The sequence below is a fragment of the Oncorhynchus keta genome, chromosome 1 (assembly GCF_023373465.1).
Source record: "Oncorhynchus keta strain PuntledgeMale-10-30-2019 chromosome 1, Oket_V2, whole genome shotgun sequence".
In the NCBI taxonomy this organism is placed as follows: Eukaryota; Metazoa; Chordata; class Actinopteri; order Salmoniformes; family Salmonidae; genus Oncorhynchus; species Oncorhynchus keta.
In genome coordinates, this window is record NC_068421.1 from 82017712 (window position 1) to 82031715 (window position 14004).

The 14004-nt window shown below is 43.8% G+C and overlaps 2 protein-coding genes across 7 annotated transcripts; one reads left to right on the forward strand and one right to left on the reverse strand.

The window, feature by feature from the left end:
* The first annotated feature begins 841 nt into the window (after positions 1–841).
* On the forward strand, positions 842–4759 carry ttc22 (tetratricopeptide repeat domain 22). The gene is made up of 8 exons (XM_035762007.1): positions 842–1169; positions 1799–2183; positions 2264–2319; positions 2431–2546; positions 2690–2808; positions 3213–3374; positions 3582–3734; positions 4012–4759. The coding sequence occupies exons 1-8, from the start codon at positions 967–969 to the stop codon at positions 4543–4545; spliced, it is 1728 nt and encodes a 575-aa protein (XP_035617900.1). The 5' UTR covers positions 842–966; the 3' UTR covers positions 4546–4759.
* A 746-nt stretch (positions 4760–5505) lies between these two features.
* On the reverse strand, positions 5506–13906 carry ttc4 (tetratricopeptide repeat domain 4). 6 transcript variants are annotated; one of them, XM_035762001.2, is made up of 13 exons: positions 13747–13906; positions 12099–12700; positions 11873–11962; positions 11591–11782; positions 8030–8147; positions 7767–7928; positions 7599–7676; positions 7340–7464; positions 7152–7238; positions 6790–7031; positions 6230–6314; positions 6031–6113; positions 5506–5935 (listed from the first exon to the last, which is right to left on the reverse strand). In XM_035762001.2, exons 2-13 carry the CDS (start codon positions 12675–12677, stop codon positions 5836–5838), a joined length of 1941 nt encoding a protein of 646 aa, XP_035617894.1. In that variant the 5' UTR covers positions 12678–12700; positions 13747–13906; the 3' UTR covers positions 5506–5835. The 6 variants fall into 6 exon arrangements, with proteins under 6 accessions (XP_035617894.1, XP_035617893.1, XP_035617895.1 ...); XM_035762000.2 differs by having other exon boundaries at positions 11591–11962; XM_035762002.2 differs by lacking the exon at positions 11591–11782 and having other exon boundaries at positions 13747–13905.
* Positions 13907–14004: the final 98 nt, after the last annotated feature.

The window sequence follows — 14004 nt, forward strand, 5'->3', positions numbered from 1 at the left end:
CCCTCTGGTGGTGATAAGAGGCCAAACACTTCAAGGGCAAAAAAATAAATACTGGTGGTACCATACATAAATAAATACTGGTGGTACCATACATAAATAAATACTGGTGGTACCATACATAAATAAATACTGGTGGTACCATACATAAATAAATACTGGTGGTACCATACATAAATAAATACTGGTGGTACCATACATAAATAAATACTCCTAATCTACACTGGACAGATCATAATGCAACAAATACTTTTTGAAATATTAGTATGAGTTTTGAAAGAGTGATCACCTTTGTTTACAATTAGAGTTTATTTTAGTTCGGTGAGATTGAGGATATCTGCATACTTCATCTAAGCACCATGAACCAAGTCAAAGGGCTCTTCGTCCAACTGCATCACACTCTCTCTCTCTCAAACTGTTCATGCTGAGTCTAATGGATCACATTCTGTCATTACCATGGAGACAGCAGGCAAGAGAAAAGCTGATGTAAGCACCTTCTAAAAGATTGTTTTAAAAGGTTGAGTGAAAGTCAACCTACCTACTGTTGTTGTGACACCCGTCTAAAGCAATAACCCACTCTCCTAGTCTGTAAAAAGCCCAAGCTGACATGTGAGCCATAAAAGAAGACCATAGCCCTACTGATTATCAGTCAGATATTCAAACCATAAAGAGAAACACAAAAAAGGGGGTTATAAATGTTCAATCACATTCAAATGTACTATTCAAATGAGAAGAATAGAGAGGGAGGTAGCCAACTAAGCCAGCTAGGCCAGAATGGGAGTACAATACACCACTGCATGAGGTGACTTACTCCTTCCCCTCCCTATTCCCTAACCTAACCTGTATTACCAGTCTGCCTCTGGAGGAAGAAGAAAACAGCCAGTTGACTCTGACAGTCAGCAGTAATGTATGTGGACATTTGAGTCTCAGGTAGTAATTGTAAAAGATAATGAATTACCTGGATAAACCATGAATTACCTGGAGAAAACCATGAAGGAAGGCAACACAGAGGAGGACATTGAGTCCCTCATTGATGGCATGGCGTACATCCCAGGTCACTTCCACCTGGATCTCAACCTGAACCATGAGCCCAGCGGGCCGGGGGAGCTGCGGAGAAGGGACACCCAGCTGAAAGTGGACTCTCTGGGGGCTGAGCTGGAGGCAGAAGTTGGGTATTGTAACACATTATCTTATAAGGATGGAGTTTGGGATGTCTGATATTGTTAATTGAACTTTACTGAAATCATGGGTGTACATACAGGTAACTGTCAAGATAAAGGTAACACCAAAGTGTTACATGTCTTAATAGGACAAGCGTCTGGAACTCTATTGGAGGGATGCCACACCATTCTTCTACAAGAAATTCCATCATTTGGTGTTTTGTTGATGGTGGTGGAAAACGCTGTCTCAGGCTCCGCTCCAGATTCTCACATAAGTGTTGAATTGGATTGAGATCTGATGACAGATTGCCATGGCATGTGGTTACATCGTTTTCATACTCATTAAACTATTCATTGACCATTGTGCCCTACAGATTTTTATTCATGACCCTAAGCATTATGGAATGTCAATCGTTTATTTAACTCAGGAACCACACCTGTGTGGAAGCACCTGCTTTCAATATACATTGTATCCCTAATTTAACTCAAGCGTTTCCATTATTTTGGCAGTTACATTGTTGATGACTAGCTAGGTACCCCAAAGAGTGCTGGAGTAAAGCATGGAACTGGAATTCTATTTTCCCTTTAGCTGGTACAATGAATAATATATGGACTGGACTATTGTTTTCAAAACATTACAGGTACCTCCAGTATGGTGTCCGTAACCTCCTGGGTCTCCTGGCTTTCCATCTGGACCAGCTGGAGCAGGCCGAGGAGACCTTCATGAGTATCTGTAAAGAAGACCCGGGGAACCTGAACGCTTGGGCCAACCTTGGCTACGTGTACGACCGCCTCCAGAGGGAGCTGGACGCAGGGGAGTGTGTGGAGAAGTTGTCCCAGCTCATGGGTCTGGAGGCTGGGCAGGCAGGTCAGGCAGAGTCCAGGCTTTCTGCAGCCCGGTGCCTGGCAGAGCAGGCCTATGCTCATCCTTATGATATAGAGCTTGACAGAGAGGAAGACCGGAGGGAAAGACTGACCGCTTCTCTGACCCTGTACAACAGAGCTCTGGACTATGGGGGAGAGCTGGTGAGATCTCATGTTAGATTACTTACGAAGAACATAATTTCACATCTACAGTAATATATTGATGTTGCTTATTTTTTTAGATACCAACAGAAGAAAAGAGAAGCTGGTATTTCAAAATGGCAACAATCTATATTAGGTAAATTGTGTCTTGAATATTTCAAATATTTTCATAGAAAATAAATGAGAAAATAATATCACCAAGCTCATGTGTAAGAACAATGTAAAGCAAATGGATCTATTTTTGTAGACTAGATGATATTGTAAAGAACAAGGAGGACTCGGACTACTCCAGACTGTTTCACTACAACAAGGGACTGAAGCTGCTCACAGAGACCCTGAGGTCAGAGAAAACACATCACCAAGGTATACAAGGAAGAAAGATAGGGGGAAAATGAATAAATTATTGCTCTCCATCTGAACCCACAAGATGAGTGCTGTGTCTTACTGTCCTAAATGTATTGATTAATCATTCAGTATGTTTCTACCTGACCCCCTCACCCACACAGCACTATCCTGGTGCTACATAGGCATCATGTTAGAGAGGAAAGAAGAATTCTCCACTGTGCCCATGTCTGTACATGACTGTGGCTACTCTGATTCTGACCCCCTGTCCTGCTTCGGAACTGTACGTACCTCACTCACAGAAAAGTGGGACTATAAACTAGAACAAGCCGTAAAGCCCTAAGGACTTGACTCTTGCTTTTAATGCTTCTAATGACTGCTTAGTGGCATCATAATCCTCACAGCTGCCAGAAGCATTCAGATGACGTTGTTTCATGAACATTCGCATAATGATTAGCGGATATCTGCTTCCTCATCACCTACTGTATAAAGGGCTATAAACTTGGTGCCAGCTCAAGAAGTCTACTACCGTGTCTGCCGCCAATTATTCTGCGGGGTTGAAAACTTCTCATAAGCCCTTATGCAGGGTTATAGGTTATGCACCTGCCAGGTTTTAAAAAGAGAGCATAGCACTGTCATTCTTCAGGTTATTGTAAAACCGAATGTAATATTGATTGTCCCTTGCAGGCCATAAAACTAGCTGCAGACGATGTGTTCATCCTGAACCAGCTGGCCAAGGTGTTCTATTTGCTGGGAAAACATGAGATGTCCACAGGGATCTGTAACATGGCCCTCAATGTGCTGCCTGACCCTGAACTCAACTGGCAGGCCTACTGCACCCGTGCCAAGGTACACTACAGTAACCCTAACATGTCTAAACACAATGTTCAAATCAGTTTAACACTTGACACTATTGTAATATGAAAGGTCACTTCAATAATGTTAATACTAAACCAAATAGTACATCTAAACTCTACATGACACTCGCAGGGATGGACTTACATGACAATCACAGAATACAAACATTTACATAAACAGACATGCTTTTATTCTCAGATCAATGTGATGGCATATGTGAGGGATCTTGAGAGGGCTAAACAGGGACAGGGTGGGCTCCCTGACAGACACAGCCTGACTGAGGCCAAGGCAGACCTGGAGAAGGTGCTGAGTGTTCGCCCCTGTCTACGCACACACCTGGAGATGGGACAGGTGAGTGGGGATGTGTGTGCTGCTTTCTGCTGTATGACAAGACACTGCAAGCACTTTCACATCGGGCACGTAGAAATAAGCCGTGTGAGTGAAAGATCAACAGTAACTTGTCAAGAAAAACAGAATATCTAGTGAGACATACAGTAATGTGTTATTGTGTTGCTGTGATAGTATCACCTGCATGCATTTGTTTGCCTACGAGTGTATCACCACACAGTACAGTATCTTACCAGGTGTATTACTACACAGTATAATACATCTGTGTGTCTCTTACCAGGTGTATTACTACATGGGTGTGGATGCCCTTCAGGAGAGCCTGCTTGTGGATGAGGGGGCATTAAACAGAGCCCTGGTGTCCCTCTCTCAAGCCCTGCAGTGTGACCCGGGGGACAGCCTCCCAGATCTCCACCTCCTCCGGGGGCGCTGTCTGCTGCTGAAGGGCGAGGAACAGAACGCAGCCGACTGCTTCAAGAGGGCCCTGGATCTGGAGCGTCCTGGCAGCAGGGACACCATGGCCCTACGCTGCCTCCTGGAGGCCCTGCTGGGGCTATTCACTCAGAGTGGCTCTGACCCCGGCCCTGCCCTCACCCAGCTGGAGGTGTGGGTACGGAGAGCCCAGGAGAGGTACCCAGAGGACGCGGTGCAGGCTGAGCTGAGAAGCCTGTGCAGGGCACACACCGGGGAGGTGACCGAGCTCTCCAGGGCTCTGATCAGCAGGGGCAGGCTAGAGCTGGTCAGGAGGCTTCTGAAGACTGTGCAACCCAACCAGCCAGCCAGGAAGAGACCACTGGCCAAGTCTATGTCCATGTGAGCGGTGTCTAATGTTAGAGAACTAGCAAAGGACAAGCACTGATTGAACAGCCGGGTTCCTTTTCTTTAGTGTTCCCAATATGACAGGAAGAGTGTTATTTTACTGTTTCTTCGTTCCAATGAGGAGCTTGCCATGTGGCAAAATACTTTACTAATCATGCAATGTTCTAAAGTGAAATGGTAAAATAAATCTGTGCACAACTGCTTTTTTGGAATCCCTGTTTCTGCCTATTTTGTCTTGCTTGAATCAACTCAAACTGAATGTGCATCAGTCATTCCAAGGAGTTTATATAACACAAATAAACTGCTGATCTGAGACATCCCTGAAGCAATGAGGACACACCTAACATTTTAATGATGAACCATACCTTCCCAACAATGGTGATAAATATAAAGTTGTTTCCCAAACTCTTCATTTTTGCCCTTTTCATTTTTGCCCTAGCACTACACAGCGGATACAAATAATGTAAGTTTGATGATTAGTTGATTACGCTGAGTAGTGCTTGTGCAAAAAAACACACAAAAAAAACCACACCCTTTGGGGTCCCAAGGACCTAGTTTGGGAAACACTGTTCTAAAGCTTATTGGTTTAACCTGTCCCAGGTATTTTCTACAGACCCGAAAATAAAGAGTATTTTCATAAAGCCAGCCAGCTTACTGTGTAATGCTGCTTGGTACTACGGTGCACTGTAACACACAAGTAGCTGGAAAATGTTCTTACATGACAAGAAACGCTGGTTTAGTCAGATTGAGTCTTAATATAATATAATAATATATGCCATTTAGCTGACGCTTTTATCCAAAGCGACTTACAGTCATGTGTGCATACATTCTATGTATGGGTGGTCCCATGTGGTCTTGTCAACTACATGTGTAAAATATGGGTTGGCTTGGCTTTCACAATCATAGTATGTTATGTTGTTGACAGTGAAAAGGAAATGACACAAACAAATTCCAATACTTTGTTGTAAGGCCTTTTAGTAAGTGACATGGTGACTTAATTATAACAGATTATGACAGGTTCCCAGATTGACACTGATGTAGAATTTGATCTATACATACAGTAATGAACACTGCAATCTTGCCAATCACATAGTATGTTGGAGATATGTGGAACAATGTAAAGGCTCCCAAACATAACATTAATCTCTGCTCTTAAATAGCTAAATCTACACTTTTACATTTACTTTGGGCAGGGAATGGAGAGGAGTACAGTCCTTTCCGATTGGTGGGAAAGAGTTCATACCAGTAGTCTGAGATTGACAGGTCTAGGCTGATTAATGAGGTGTCATTACAGTCGAATGGTTTTCCTTTCTGATAAGAACTTCTCGCAAAACGGCGACCCTTTTACCAGAATGACAAAGCTGGGACTTCCTGCTTTTACAAAACACCTGTCAAAGAAAGCAGGAAAGATCAGCCACGAGAAAGCAATTAGCAAGTCACAGTATACGAGTTCAAACAAGTGAGAAGAAAATACATTCCGTACCTTTTATGCTGAAGGATTTTAATGAGAGGCGTCTCTGGATTGACTTGATATAAGGACTCTTTCTCATAGTCTTCAAAGAACAGCTAAGGAGTCAGAATGGCAAAATAGAACCAACGAAGGAAAACACAATTTCAGAGATAGAGGATATAACCCCAAAACTGTTCAATGAAACCAATAAAGCAAAGTAAAAACTACTGACCTGGAGGTTTTGGGGAGAGTACTTCCGGTTAGTGTCCCAAGGTGGGAGTTCCTCTCCAAACATGAGAGTCAGGTGATCAAGAAAGCTAAAAAAGCCAATGTTATGTTTAAGCAATAAGGCACGAGGGGGTGTGGTATATGCCCAATATACAACAGCTAAGGGCTGTTCTTAGGCAAGATTCATTGCAGAGTGCCTGGACAGTTATTAGTCGTGGTATATTGGCCAAACACCAAAAACACCTGAGGAGCCTTAATGCTATTATAAAAGGGGTTACCAATGTAATTAAAGCAGTAAAAATGTATGTTTTAACATTCCCGTGGAATACGGTCTGATATACCACGGCTGTCAGCCAATCAGTATTCAGGGCTCGAACCACCCAGTTGATAAAATCTGTATTATTTTGAGTGTTATTGGTCATTAGCATGTAATGTTGGTTCTACTTTAGACATCTTGTAGAGTATTGGGTTGGATGATTTCTCAGATCTACAAACCAACACTGTCATTTTATGTAGACCCTTCCAACCCCACATTCTGTTGAGAGAGAGGAGAACTAATCATACCTGGAGGATTCGCTGAAGGCTGAGATGAAGTCTGTTTGTTGGTGTTCGGGGTAGAGGAATAGGACTGGCCAATGCATGACACCCTGTTCATCCAGGAACACCGTGGCCCCTGTGGCCTCCACAGAACACAGACCGTCCAGGTCCAGGCCTGCCATGGCTCTAGAGGGGCCTCTATTATCATCGTCACTGTCAGAGCTGCGCTTAGGACGCTGTTTAGGCTTCAGTAACTTGATGCCACGCCCCTGTAAAGCATGTGTGTCATAAAAACTATGCATTGCCATGCGGCAGTTCCCTTGTCAATCCTCCTTATGAAGGAATCATGTGGTCAGATGCGCGTCTTGTGTGACTATGATCTTGCTCACCTTTATAGCAGCCAGCAGAGCCTCTCTCTCACTGAACTCCTTCTTTTCTTTAACCTTCGCCTTCCTGGCATCTCTCTCTGCTGCTCTCTAAACCACAAATACAACAATTTCAGCATAGGTTCATCTAAAATATGGACTGGACTCCACAACAGAAAGGAGTCAAGGCCATATTAAGGCCTGTAATATACCTTGTGTTTATCTGCTGTAGCTCTCAGATCCAGTAGCTTCTTGTCTGTGGGCTGCAGCTTGAGCCCCTCCTCACACCACAGCAGGGCATCTGTATATTTTTTCAGCTCCATACAACATGAGGCACCTGCACAGACAGTCACACAGCAGGAGAATGAGAGAGAAGTCATGCATACAGTATTTGTCTCATAGCAAATGTTCAGTGTCTAGATGTGTCTTCCAGTAGAATAGTCAAATGTGATGTTTATTCTATGGACAAACCTCTAATTAATGCTTTGAGGTGGTCTGGTTTAAACTTCTTTGCAGCGACAGAATCATTCAGTGCAGAGCGCATGTTACCTGCAAGGAAAGAAGAGAGAGTGGCTGCAACAAACATCCCAGACCAATATGAGATCTACAGATGGGTAGGTTCTAAGAACAGGTCTGTACCCAGGTGGAAGTGTGCTGCTGCTCGGTTAGTGAGAAGGATGGCATTGACATTAGAGTCACTGCAGTTCTTCTTCAGTCCAGCTGTGTAGGACACTATAGCTTTCTTGTAGTTCTTCTCTTTGAAGTAGTCGTTCCCCTCATCTTTCAGGCTCTCGGCTTGCTCTAAGTATAAATAAGGAAACAACCATTGACTCTGGGTTTGGTTGGGACAGCCAATTCATTCCTCAGGAGTGAAAAAAAAAGTACAGCAATGGCTACCATACCCTCTAGTGGTCTGTCATCGTCGTGGATGATGGACTGAATAGCAGCCAGCTCCGGGTGTTTCATGGGGTCAATCTCATCAGGCGCCGTCTTCATGAACATAGGCACCTTATCGAACTCCTGCAGGGCAGTGCAATGAATGAGAGAGGTAGTAAAGCCTGTGGCCTCTGGAAACCATGGGCATAGCTGTGTGCACGACTCTTCGCCAGTACCTACCTTAACTTTCTAGCTAGCCAATCAATGAGACTGGCAGTATGACAAAATGTAAAGAAAACTGTTTTATATCAAAATGATTTAGCCACTTAAACAAATCTTTAATAGTATTCTAGCTAGCTAACATTTTGTCGTTAGCGCCCATCCATAGATGGCTAGATATGACTGGTTAGCTAGCCAACACTCCAAGGACTGAAAACTGTCAGTGCTATATCAGTCGTGTTTGTAGAGATGTAGCTAGTTACATGTCTTTACTACCTCTTCCCAGTTCTTCTCGGAAAAGGCGTTGCTATATTTCTCTTTCTTGAATTTCTCCATAAAGTCGTCCATGCCATCGTCGCTATCATCGCCCTGTTGTGATAGTGAAGCCATATTCACTCCAAATAAGGTGGATGTATTTGAAGATTAAACTAGTTGCTGAATTACGGTTTATTAGTATTAACTACTGAAGCGACACGTACGAAAAGAAATATGTCTACATAAAGTATGTAGAACAAAATCATACAAGTTGTTTACACGTGAACGTTGCGGTGCAATATCAAAACGCTTCCGTAGGGGGAACAGTTAGAGCTTTGATTCAATTGTTCCGCTGCAATGTGTGTCTATGACTCGTGTTTCTGTATCTGACCGAGTCCGGATGAAAAAAGATTTTTAATGACAAGACATCACAAATGACTAATGAACCAATGTAATTTGAGAATAATTATTGATCCTCTTCCACCGGCCCAATATTGGACTAAAGGACTTCTATTTAAAGGGTGAATTGGCTCTGGAAGCATAAACAGCCAAATACTCCATCTAAATGCGAATCGATTCTCAATTGCGGTACGGTTCTAGAAACCTAAATCCCTCTACTTTCATATCACATCAAAAATTATTTCACAAATGCAAAATACACACTTACTGTACACTGTCTTAACCGGTTTTAACAGTTGCAGTTGACAGTATTTTTAAGTGACAACACGTTTGTGGCGTCCATCTTCCATTTACACACAAGTGTTAGGAGACTCAGATAGCTAATTAGCACAGGTAGTCCACTGTCTTCCATCTGTTTTCTGTAACATGGAAATATGACCATGCGGGAACCCTAACCCTATAAAAAGGTGTGCATCAATTGAACCTTTATTCATGTATTTATTTTTTCCTTGCTGATATGAAAGCGAAGGTCCGTATGCTTCCAAAACCGTACAGCAAGCGATCCGTGATAATGTTCAAACCGAGCTTCGCGGCTCTTAACAAAACTTCCTCGTACAGAAGACGCCTTCGTCCAATTGACTTACAGTTGAAGTCGGAAGTTTACATAGGTTGGAGTTATTAAATCTAGTTTTTCAACCACTCATCAAATGTCTTGTTAACAAATTATAGTTTTGGCAAATCGGTTAGGACATCTACTTTGTGCATGACAAGTAATTTTTCCAACAATTTTTTACAGACAGATTATTTCAGTGCATCACAATTTCAATGGGTCAGAAGTTTACATACAAGTTGACTGTGCCTTTCAACAGCTTGGAAAATTCCAGAAAATTATGTCAGGGCTTTAGAAGCTTCTGATCATTTGAGTCAATTGAAAGTGTACCTGTGGATGTAGTTCAAGGTCTACCTTCAAACTCAGTGCCTCTGCTTGACATCATGGGAAAAACAGAAGACAGCAGCCAAGACCTTAGAAAAAAATTGTAGACCTCCACAAGTCTCGGTTCATCCTTGGGAGCAATTTCCAAACGCCTGAAGGTACCACGTTCATCTGTACAAACAATAGTATGCAAGTATAAACACTATGGGACCACACAGCCGTCATACATCTCAGGAAGGAGACGCGTTCTGTCTCCTAGAGATGAACGTATTTTGATGTGAAAAAAACAAACACCATCCCAACCATGAAGCACAGGGGTGGCAGCATCATGCTGTGGGGGTGCTTTGCTGCAGAAGAGACTGGTGCACTTCACAAAATAGATAGCATCATGAGGCATGAGAATTATGAATTATTATTATTATATTGAAGCAGCATCTCAAGACATCAGTCAGGAAGTTAAAGCTTAGTCGCAAATGAGTCTTCCAAATGTACAAGGACCCCAAGCATACTTCCAAAGTTGTGGCAAAATGGCTTAAGGACAACAAAGTCAAGGTTTTGGAGTGGCCATCACAAAGCCCTGACCTGAATCCTATAGAACATTTGTGGGCAGAACTGAAAAAGCGTGTGCGAGCAAGGAGGCCTACAAACCTGACTCAGTTACACCAGCTCTGTCAGGAGGAATGGGCCAAAAATTCAACCAACTTATTGTGGGAAGCTTGTGGAAGCCACCCAAAACATTTGACCCAAGTTAAACAATTTAAAAGGCAATGATACCAAATACTAATTGAGTGAACTTCTGACCCACTGGGAATGTGATGAAAGAAAAAAGCTGAAATAAATCATTCTCTACTATTATTCTGACATTTCACATTCTTAAAATAAAGTGGTGATCCTAACTGTCCTAAGAAAGGGAATTTTCACTATGATTATATGTCAGGAATTGTGGAAAAACTGAGTTTAAATGTATTTGGCTAAGGTGTATGTAAACTTCCGACAACTGTATGTGTAATGTAATGGAACTGAGAGTCATGATCAAGGGCTACTTCCACCCTACCCCACACATATACATGTCCATAACAGTGTAATAATAGCATTGATTCCAGTTCAGTTTGCATCAGACTTAGATTGGCCTTAGTAGGTATAGGGCTGTTGAGCAGTAGCCTCTTTACCATGCATCATCCCACCCAACCACAAGCATGCCATTTCAGAGGAGTAATAGAGTTCCAGAGTTCAATAGTTTAGTCCAGTTCCAGGTCAAGATCAGTCCAACTCAGACTGTCTCCACTCGTTTGAGTAGGTCTACCAGTCCATCCCTACTGAGGAACATAGTCTCACCAGTCTGCTGACAGATCACCTCAAACCTGGGTATCTCCTCTGTAGCCTTCTGCCCCAATGCCACCACGTAGGGATATCCAAGCTGACTGGCATCCTTCAGCCTCTTACCAATGGTCATCTGTGTGCGGTCATCCAGAACCACCTCACCTCTTAGGCTGGGCAGAGCCTCCCCCAGAGAAAGAGCCACCTCCTCAGCTAAACCAGCCACCTCATCCACCTTACTTCCCCTTTTAGGGGGCAGAACACAGACCTGGTAAGGGGCAAGTAGCCCAGGCCAGCGGATAGCCTCCTCTGTGGACATCACCTCTATGGCGGCAGCAAGGATCCGGGTCACCCCCAGCCCGAAGCAGCCCATCTCAGTGACAGCAGGCTTGTTCTGGGTGTTATTGAAGGTGGCATTGAATATGTGGGAGTATTTGGTGCCAAGGTAGAATGTATGACCCACCTCTATGCCCTTGGACTCCACCAGTGTGCCTGCCTGGCACTGTGGGCAGTCAGTCCGGCCTGGTTGCATGGTCTCCACATTGGCAGAGAAGGAGCAGCTCCCACAGACCAGTAGTCTGTCCTCTCCGATGTCTGCTGGGAGCTGGAACTCGTGGGAGAGTTTACCTCCGATTTTCCCTGTGTCTGCCTGGACCTGAACAATGCGCAGGCCCAGCCGGGAGAAGAGACGGTTGTAAGCCTGACATACAGACTCATACGTGTGGTAGGCAGCCTCTTCACTCACATCAAATGTGTACATGTCCTTCATGTAGAACTCCCGCCCCCGTAGCAGCCCGAATCGAGGCTTTGGCTCGTCACGGAACTTGCGGGTCATCTGCATAGACAAATGAAACATACATCAGTTTAATACCATTATAATATAAACCCAAGTGTACAATAAGAAGAAAGAAGCCCCACTCTGAATAAACTAATGAATAAGGTTTAATCTGGTGCAATACTATAGCCTTTACCTGGTAAAGCATTAGAGGCAGCTGTCTGTAGGACAGGGTTCCCTGGGAGGCCAGCAGCTCTGTCACTGCCTCCTCATGGGTGGGGCCCAGGCAGTACTCAGCTCCGTGGCGATCCCTCAGGCGGAACAACTCTTTTCCCATCAGGTCCCAGCGCTCGCTGCGTCTCCACAGCTCCGCAGAGCACAGGCTGGGCATATCCAGCTTCTGCCCACCGATCCTCTGCATCTCCTGGTCGATCAGCCTCACCAGCTTCTCCATGGAGCGCACTGTGGCTGGGAGGTAGTAGTAGCAGCCAGGGTTGGAAGGGTGGATGAGACCTGCCTGCTGCATCAGTCTCTGGCTCTTGCAGGTCATCTCCCCCTGAGCACGACTCTCCTGCCCCACATCACGCAGGTTGGAGGGCTGGAAGAGGCGGGATACTAGGGGAAGGTGTGTGCTAGGTCGGGAGATGGAGCCAATGGGGGTTGGATTTGGGTTATGTCCAGCAGCACAGCTTGAATGGCTCTTACAAGGAGTGGTGAAGGCTCTGGGCAGGTGGGGTAAGATTCTCTGCTGAAGGTGATGCATTAGGACTTCCATTGTAGTAGACTGGTGTCAATATCCTAGAAATATGAGAAAAATCAAGGACTTGTTTTATATATACACTGAACAAAAAATATAAAAACACAACTTGTAAAGTGTTGGTTCCATGTTTTATGAGCTGAAAAGATCCCAGAAATGTTCCATACGCACAGAAAGCTTATTTCTCCAATATTGTGCACAAATTTGTTTACATCCCTGTTAGTGAGAATTTCTCTTTTGCCAAGATAATCCATCCACCTGACAGGTGTGGCATATCAAGAACCTGATTAAACAGCATTATCATTACACAGCACCTTGTGCTGGAGACAATAAAAGGCCACAAATGTGTAGTTGTTACACAACAGAATGCCACAGATGTGTCAAGTTGAGGGAGCATGCAATTGGCATGCTAACTGCAGGAATGTCAACCAAAGCTGCTGCCAGAGAATCTAATGTTCATTTCTCTACCATAGCCACCTCCAACATCAGAGAATTTGGCAGTACAACCAACCAGTCACAACTTCAGGCCACATGCAACCAGCTACCCGAACAGCTGATGAAACTGAGGAGTATTCATGTCTGTAATAAAGCCCTTTTTGTGGGGAAAAGAAAAATATGTTTGGCTGGGCCTGGCTCCCCAGTGGGTGGGCCCAGGCCCACTCATGGCTGCTCCCCTGTCCAGTCATGTGAAATCCATGGATTAGGGTCTAATTAATTTGTCAATTGACTGATTTCCATATATAAACTGTAACTCAATAAAAACGTTGCGGTTATATTTTTGTATGGTATAAAAAAATGGATTGAGGATATAACCCCAAGGTCAGCAAGAAATGTTTTAAAGCTAGCTAAGTAAACAAACATTGACACTTATTTTGTTATGCAATGCAATAAACCATAAAACGATTACATTATTCAAATGTCAACTATTTGTAACCATTGAAAGTACCAGGTTGCTAGCTAGATGCATTCAACCTTTCAGATGTGGCTAGCCAGGCAGGTATAACTAGCTAGGTAGATGTTAGCAAACAAGTTAGGTAGCTAGTTTGCTCTGAAATGCAATTCGGAAGCAAGCACGAGAGCAACTCACCTTGTGTATGAAACCGAACGAGAGTAATGATGATCTGGTACTTGATTCATGCGAAGTTTATTAGCTAAAGCACGTTAGCTAAGCTAGCTAGCCGTGCGTACTCTTCTTCTACAGGGATGTCGTCCCCCATGGAGAACTATAACCCGTGTACTGCCACCTACCGTGGAGTAGCTAGCTAAAACGTCTTAATTGAATGTAAAAAAAAAAATCCAAAATGATATTTTCAAAACGGAAGCATTTATGTTATGGACAAGCACT